General features: G+C 43.2%; 1 protein-coding gene across 10 annotated transcripts in view; it reads right to left on the bottom strand.

Annotated features, from left to right (window-relative positions):
- Positions 1–7337: 7337 nt before the first annotated feature.
- Positions 7338–8938, bottom strand: part of LOC110491689 (ras-related protein Rab-5C) — a 13909-nt gene continuing 12308 nt past the window's right edge. For all 10 annotated transcript variants that reach the window (XM_090202326.1, XM_090202328.1, XM_090202327.1 and 7 more), the window contains 2 exons: positions 8808–8901; positions 7338–8382 (listed from right to left, as the gene is read on the bottom strand). In XM_090202326.1, the coding sequence (XP_090058452.1) occupies positions 8255–8382; positions 8808–8901 (222 nt within the window). In that variant the 3' untranslated portion in view covers positions 7338–8254. The remainder of the gene's footprint in view (positions 8383–8807; positions 8902–8938) is intronic.

Raw genomic sequence — 8938 nt, 5'->3', positions numbered from 1 at the left:
CCAAAAGTAAGACTAGTCGTAGCTATGTCCGGCGAAGGCAATGTGCGCCCATGAGATTTGATGCTTCATTACGATGGTTGATATGTGTCACGAACTGGCTCGAAGTTTGTAACAAAAAGGGAGACAACGTGGAGATAAGGAATAACAAAATATATTTATTAACTAAAGTAAACCAAGTACAATTAACAATGGTGTGTGTGTGTAGTCGGTAATCAGTAGTGTTAGTGAGTGTTTGCGTGCATAAATGTGATAATGAGGGGTAAACAACCAAAACGGCCACAAAAATTCCACAACCAAAATCTATCAGTGTCTGCATGGAGTCTCCCCCAAAGAATGGTGAAGAGGTGTATTTATCCCGGGACAACCACTATGCATGAACGTTTTCTTAACCACAACTGGATGGTTCAATCAATAATTTATGCGGGAATGAATATCACAAAATTACGTAAATATTCGAATGAAGTAGGCTAATGCCATTGAAGGCATTTATCATATTGTTGCTGCTTACCGAAATTCCCAAAGTAATCCAACCGTTTAAAATACTTTAAAGCAGGAATGGGCAGCTGGCGGCCAGTGGACCAATTCAAAAACATATTTCAAATTTTTTGGGGGGTGGACACTGTTCGGGTCCTAAATTACTGTTGAGAGTTAGAATAATAGAATACATAAGGTGCAATTTAGAAATTTGGTTCTGCATCAGCAGTAACTCAATCAGCTAAACATTTTTTAGATTGGCAAATTAGTCTAGTAGCCAGCGGGGTGGGTCTCATTGATCATCAGTTATCAATATTAAAAATGGCACTTCACTTGTGTAGTAGCCTAGGCTAAATGTATTAAAACTAAAAAACAAACCTTATTTAAATAAGCATTCTGACCCTTTGCAATGAGACTCGAAATTGAGCTCAGGAGCATCCTGTTTCCATTGATCATCCTTGAGATGTTTCTACAACTTGGAGTCCACCTGTGGTAAATTCAATTGATTGGACATGATTTGGAAAGGCACACACCTGTTTATGTAAGGTCCCACAGTTGACAGTGCATGTCAGAGCAAAAACCAAACCATGAGGTCGAAGGAATTGTCCATAGAGCTCCAAGACAGGATTGTGTCGAGGCACAGATCTGGGGAAGGGTACAAAAACATTTCTGCAGCATTGAATGTCCCCAAGAACACAGAGGCCTCAATCACTCTTAAATGGAAGAAGTTTGGAACCACCTAGACTTTTCATAAAGCTGGCTGCCCTGCTAAACTCAGCAATCGGGGGAGAAGGGCCTTGGTCAGGGAGGTGACCAAGAACCCGATGGCCACTCTGACAGAGTTCCTCTGTGGAGATGGTTGTCCTTCTGGAAGGTTCTCCATCTATGCACACACAATCAGGCATATGCACACACAATCAGGCCAGACAGAAGCCAATTCTCAGAAAAAGGCACATGATAGCCCGCTTGGAGTTTGCCAAAAGGCACCTAAAGGAGTCTCAGACCATGAGAAACAAGATTCTCTGGTCTGATAAAACCAAGATTGAACTCTTTGGCCTGAATGCCAAGCGTCTGGTGGAAACCTGGCACCATCCCTAAGGTGAAGCGTGGTGGTGGCAGCATCATGCTGTGGGGATATTTCTTAGCGGCAGGGACTGGGAGACTAGTCAGGATTGAGGGAAAGATGAACGGAGCAAAGTACAGAGAGACCCTTGATGAAAACCTGCTCCAGAGCACTCAGGACTTCAGACTGGGGCGAAGATTCACCTTCCAACAGGACAACAACCCTAAGCACACAACCAAAACAACGCAGATGTGGCTTCGGGACAAGTCTCTGAATGTCCTTGAGTGGCCCAGCCAGAACCCGGACTTGAACCAGATCAAACATCTCTGGAGAGACCTGAAAATAGCTGTGCCTGACAGAGCTTGAGAGGATCTGCAGAGAAGAATGGGAGAAACTCCCCAAATACAGGTGTGCAAAGCTTGCATCATCATACCCAAGAAGCCTCAAGGCTGAAATCGCTGCCAAAAGTGCTTCAACAAAGTACTGAGTAAAGGGTCTGAATTCTTATGTAAATGTGATATTTCATGTAAAAATATCAAATAAAATAACTGTTTTTGCATTGTCATTATGGGGTATCAATACACAACATCCCCCTTTACTTGGATATGAACTTCAATGTCAACCTGACTTACACAACAATACTCATTCTTTACCTGTATAGCAACCTTTGTGTTACCAATAAACAACTAAAATATGTTTAATGTCTTATAATTTCTGTTCTCCTAATGGACTTTCCTTTTTAAGCTTACTTCTAAGCAAAACAGTATAAAAAAATGTTTAACTGTAACAAAACATTCTGCATCTTTTTCACAACATAACTCAAACATTGAGTCTTCGCAATAGTCCTTTGTACTTGTCATTTTTCAGTTTCTTCAGATTTTTCTTTACCGCACAGGATCATTATTTAATGACAAAGTCTGTTAACTTATGTGGCAGTTTAATTTGTCTGTGAGGCCTGACTGGTATGGGTCTCCGTGGACTTTCTGGTGATCCCTCACAGACAGAGTCCAAACCAGAGACCATGTAATGTCTCAGAGTAGGACTCTGTTCCAGTCTCTTTCAGTTGTGTGGTGTCCTTTGGTTGTGGATCTGGCTCCTCAATTGTATACCTCTTCACGAATGTTGTATTCCTGGAATACCTGGCTCCGGTTGGAGATTGAACAACCACGTTGTTTCCCTCTTTATTGATCGCAGTGTGAGGTATCTCGCTGAAGGTTGTGAACTTGTCCGTTTTATTCCCATTTTAGGAGAACCTGGTCTCCAATGTCCACGTCAGAGTGCCTGTCTCTGCAGAGATCTTAGATTTCCCTTTCTGCTCAGCATCAAGGTGATCAATGGACCTGTAGACTGTGATGTACTCGCGTAGCTTCCGCTTTCAGTCCAGCCCCTCAGCTTGTGCACTGCGAATCCGTTTCATGAGGGAAGCATTTTGCCACTCCACTTCACCATTTGCCTATGCCCATTTTGTGTAATTTTTTTTTACATGCTATACCCCATATTCCTGTCAGAAGTTCTGGAACTGGGATGATATGTACCATGGGTCGCAATCAGATCGAATCTTTAATGGTAGACCATGACGACTAAAAATCTTCACCAGACCATCAATCACCTTTCTGCATTGTTCGATTGTATGACATCATTTTCATAATATCTGCTGTAATAGTCTACAACTACTAGTATTGAGTGTCCTGTTGGTAGTGGACCCAATAAGTCCGTGGCGACGTCCTGCCAGGTAGCTCTGTGGATCTGGCACATCTGGTCGTCATACAATCTGGCAACCATGGCATGACTTGACATGTCTCTCTGCAGCCTTGTCCATGGCAGGCCACCATACTTTACTCCTGAGATTATGTTTTGTGCCTACAATGCCCAAATGTCCCTCGTGAGCTAAGGCTAGAGCCCTCACATGAAGTGGATGCGGCAAAACAATGCAGGTTCCCCTTAGGACTAATTGTCCAATTACACACAGTTCAATTGCTATAGGTGCATATGCCTGGCATGTCTCAGAACACCCACGCTGAATAGCATTTCTCACCTCTCTTAGCTCTTCATCTGCAGCCGATGCTTCCTCCACTTCATTTCAAGTTGCGTTCACAGCCACAAATCTTACATACTCCTCTGCCCCATGTGTGTGTGTGTGTGTCTTTCACTGCAGTCCCTCCAATTAGACAAGACAGAGGGTCAGCGATGTCGATTTTCCCTGGTTGATGCTATCGCATGGCTTTGAGCGAGGATTGTAAAATAGCCTCCAACGCGTTATGATCAGGCACTAGACCTTTCACAAGCCCCAACCAAATCAAGGGACTCACACTCAGTTTGTGAATATCTGTGTTCACACTCTGACAGACACGTGCACAGCTCCTAGGCCCTCTGGTCCTGCGTCTGATGTTACTTTTGTATTTGCAAGTACACGAATGTCGCGGCTTCAGCTAGTTTTGCTTTGTCTGAAATGCATTCTATTCCGGTCCAAAGTGGTGTGTCCTTCTTGGTCAACTTCCGCAGAGGTTCCGAGAGTGTAGAGAACCTGGGAATGAACCTACTGCTGTAGCCCACTAACCCTAGAAAGCAACGAACCTCTGATGCAGTCTCAGGCTCCCTTTCAGCTGTGGGCCCAATGCCCTTCTGTGAGAGTAACATGCCCATAAACACCAGTCTGTCCAAAAACTGAGTTGAGAGTCAGCCCACAGTTCTCCAGCCTGTTGAGAGCAGCAGGTAGCCACTGGTCATGGACAATGATGTCATCTGATATGTTCTCCACCCCCTTGATGCCTGTCAGTGCTGTTGTGATTTCCTGTTGATACTACTCACTCGCCGATGAAACTCAAAATATGAGTCTTTTATATCTGTATGTCCCATTATGCACTGCAAACTTCATTATGCCTCTTGACTCTAGTTGATGTTAGCTCCATTTAAGATCTAGTTTCTGAACATGACAGACCCATTTATTCCTTGCAAAAGTTAGTCTACTGTAGGAATTATGCACCTGCCACGTATGATTGCTGTGTTCACGTGTCTCATTTCCAGAAACAGTTTTGGCACTACCACTACCAGATTCACCATCCACTCTCTCGATTAAGTCCATGTTTTGTTGTTCCTCAATCTTTTTCCTCTACAGCTTCTCTCAGGTGGAAAGGTACACGCCTAAGGGCCTGCGCTACTGGTGTCCTATTTTATTATGTAGGTTGATCTACTGTTGTTTTACCTTTGTTTTGTTTAAATACCTGTCACTCGCTCACTGCTGATATGGTAACACCCACTTTTAGCACACCCAATTTAATGGCAGTGTCTTTCCCTAGAAACGGCTCTCCCCGTTCACATATCACAGTGAATTCAGCCTGTTTCCTGCGCTTGCCTATGTTTATTTGGCGTGTGAAAACCACAGGCGGTTGGTGGCACCTTAATTGGGGAGGACGGGCTCATGGTAATGGCTGGAGTGAAATAGGTGGAATGGTATCAAATACATCATACGCATGATTTGCCGCCATTCCATTCGCTCTGTTCCAGCCACTATTATGAGCCGTTCTCCCCTCAGTGGCTTCCACTGGTGAAAATCCCTTTTTATCTGTCAGTGATGAACGGCACCTGATTTCCTTGGCTTTCAACATGTTCAATGTACTGTCATCTACTATGTTACTCATGGTCCCAGAATCAATTCAGATTTAACTATTGTTTTTAAACATCATCCTCGTCGCCATTGTTCAATCCCACACTTAAACTTTCAGCTAAGTTAGGATATTATATGGAATTTCACCAACCAGACTTATTTTTCTACTGTATTATTGACTGTATGTTTGTTTTATTCCATGTGTAACTCTGTGTTGTTGTATGTGTCGAAATGCTTTGCTTTATCTTGGCCGGGTCGCAATTGTAAATGAGAACTTGTTCTCAACTTGCCTACCTGGTTAAATAAAGGTGAAAAAAATAAGAGGTAAACTTCAACATGTCTTTACTCCATCACTGTCTGTGTAACAAGCCCCGCATGCCTTTACAGAACCTTGCGACATGACTTCAGGAATGTCCACCAGAACTGTTGTTCATTTCTCTACCAACGTCGTTTTAGAGAATTTGGCAGTATGTCCAATCCGGTGATGTCATATCAGATATCAGTACATCACACAATACATGACACTGGGGACAAAGAAAATGTGCAGTTTTGTCACAGAACCCACAGATGTCTCAAGTTGAGGGAGCGTGCAATTGTCATGATGACTTCAGGAATGTCCACCAGAACTGTTGTTCATTTCTCTACCAACGTCGTTTTAGAGAATTTGGCAGTATGTCCAACCCGCGTGTAACCACACCAGCCCATTACCTCCACATCTGGCTTCTTCACCTGCGGTATCAACAGAGGGGAGGGGTGGTGAGGTGCATTTCTGTCTGTAATGAAGCCCTTTTGTGAAGAAAAGCTCATTTTGATTGGGTGGTGGGTGGGCCTATGCCCTCCCAGACCCACCCATGACTGGGCCCCTGCCGTTATGTGAAATCTATAGATTATGGCCTAATGAATTTATTTCAATTGACTGATTTCCTTATATGAACTATAACTTAGCAAAATCTTTAAAATTGTTGCATTTATAATTTTGTTCGGTAAAATTAGGTTCTTAAAGTAAAAAATATCCACTATAAATATACTGAACAAAAATATAAAAACACAAGATGCAACAATTTCAAAGTTATTGAGTTACAGTCATATGAACTGTAACTCAGCAATAATTTATTCACAAACGGTCAGAAACCATCTCAGGGAAGTTCATCTGCATGTCCTCATCAGGATCTTGACCTGACTGCAGTTCGGTGTCGTAACCTACTTCAGTGGGGAAATGCTCACCTTCGATGGCCAATGGCACGCTGGAGAAGTGTGCTCTTCACGGATGAATCCTGGTTTCAACTGTACTCGGCAGATGGCGTCGCGTAATGTCAGCGTTGTGAACAGAGTGCCCAATGGTGGCGGTGGGGATATGGCATGGGCAGGCATAAGCTACAGACAAAACTGCATTTTATCAATGGCAATTTTAATGCTCAGAGATACAGTGACGAGATCCTGAGGACCATTGTGAGGCCTGTTTTTTTTTAAAGCCCAGGGTCGTGCGATTCATCCGCCACCATCACCTCATCTTTTAGCATGATAATGTACGGCTCCATGTCGCAAGGTTCTGTACATAATTCCCGGAAGCTGTAAATGTACTCAGTTCTTCCATGGCCTGCATACTCAGACATGCCACTGTAACAGTATAACTTTAGACCGTCCGCTCGCCCATACCCAGGCGCGAACCAGGGACCCTCTGCACACATCAACAACAGTCACCCACGAAGCATCGTTACCCATCGCTCCACAAAAGCCACGGCCCTTGCAGAGCAAGGGGAACCACTACTTCAAGGTCTCAGAGCAAGTGACATCACCGATTGAAACGCTATTTAGCACGCACCACCGCTAACTAGCTAGCCGTTTCACATCCGTTACACCACCCATTGAGCATGTTTGGGATGCTCTGGATCGACGTGTAAACAGCGTTTTCCAGTTCCCGCCAATATCCAGCCACTTTATATTTTTGTTCATTGTAGATAGAACAGAGGAATGTTTGAAAGGATGCATTCTTACTTTTTTGCAATAATTTTGTTTGTACAAAAGGTTTCATTGATGGCAGGTCTGTGCAAAAGTTGAAGTCGTCAGGATTCAGCACTAGGTGTTAACCCAGTAGAAAAAGGCTTCAAGGAAGGAAAGCAGGGGTTTGCGCAAGACATACTGTAATAGTCCAGTCTTCATGTGATGTAGAAGAGGGGTCAATTTACAAATAGTGTATTTTTTTACCTCAAACTACAAGATAAGTTTATTTGATAACAATATACATGATTTAAATCTCATGTCGGAGGCTGGCTTACCACATGCTGCCCCCCCAACAGAACATTTGTGTTTGATTGGTGGTGAACAAATGATTGTTATACTATTTTAAAACGTTTATTCCCATTAACAAATGTACATTTTGGCCAAGAAAATCTTGCCATGTTTTTAATTTTTTTTTCTCCCCCAGGTCTTACAATGTATTCTTACAGATTCAAAAACATGATGCTAAAAATAATTGTCTGGTGTACTAGGTGATAAAATGCACACTGTGTTACGCTTTAATTTGTCACACGTGTCGGAAACCACATTAGGTGTGTCCTATATAATCATCCCCCACTCGTGCCAAAAGAACAGCAGTAATAATAAACAAATGCTAATATTAATTTACAAAATGGACAGATCCGGAGAAAGAGCGTAAGACACATTGTCCCCTTGGAGCATATTTTCCCTCTTTCCAGATGTGGAAGACCAACATGGAAGGAAGAAAATGATTTTAAGAGGAAAAGACAACTTAACCTTTGCGACATGCACCTGCCACCTGGACAAAAAGGCTAATAGCAGTTGGTATGATCCATCGACAAAATGTTTTTTTAAAAAGACAGAAAATGTTAAGACATAATCCAGTTAGTATTAGATTAAAGTGAGAGATGGGGAAGATGGGAGGTACAGCAGAGGGATAGATAGAGGGTAAAAGAGAGAGATAGAGAGTATGTGAGAGGGTCGCACTGAAGTTCTCTAGCTTATAATTTTAAAAAGGGTCTCCTTTTGATTGGGGAGGTGAGAACGGTTCCCGCATCGTTACTCTCTAGGCCGTGATTGGTTCTCTTGATAATATTTGTGTTCTGGGCTCGTTCAGTTAGTTCATTGGATATTGGCTAAGTGCTCCCGCCACAGCATTGGCCGCTGCGGCCCTGGGGGGCGGGCTCCTGAAGGTCCACTCCTGCCCGGGCCCGGCCCCCTGCCCCGGCTGCGCCCTGAGCCTCGTTCTTGGGCAGCTTCTTTGCTACAAGGACAGAGAGTAGAGAAGAGTAGAGTGGGCCATTAATGCTGCGTTCATGTGCTCCCAGAAGTAACAGATACACAGAACATCCAAAATGTGGATTCCTCACCATCTGGACTAGTGAAAGCCAATTCCTATCCTGTTTGCATTGTATTGGTAGTTATTGACGGTAAGTCACTCTGGATAAGAGCGTTTTCTATATAACAAAAATGAAAAGTAAAATGTAGTAGGAATCCACCAATTTGAATTCATCCTATACCTGGGTTTTCAAAGTAGCAACAATGTAAGGGTGGAGGTCTATTTAGGCGATTGAGATAAACCCATAGAATAGTAATCATACATTCTGTGTGAGCACTAAATGAGGACTATAGGCCAATAGTGCTTGGAGTGAGTAAGTTGGGACTCACTGGGTAGATGGTTGCCCTTACCTATGGCCATGAAGATTTCATTGACATTCATAGCAGTCTTAGCTGAAGTCTCCATGAACAGTAGACTGTTGTCATCGGCATAGGCCTGTGCTTCCTGTAAAGACAGGACAATCATATTGTTATTACAGAAT

The sequence above is a fragment of the Oncorhynchus mykiss genome, chromosome 16, assembly GCF_057628025.1.
Source record: "Oncorhynchus mykiss isolate SJ-2025 chromosome 16, ASM5762802v1, whole genome shotgun sequence".
NCBI classification, from domain to species: domain Eukaryota; kingdom Metazoa; phylum Chordata; class Actinopteri; order Salmoniformes; family Salmonidae; genus Oncorhynchus; species Oncorhynchus mykiss.
Note: the sequence above shows the minus strand (reverse complement) of the source record. Positions and strands in the feature narration are given on the sequence as shown.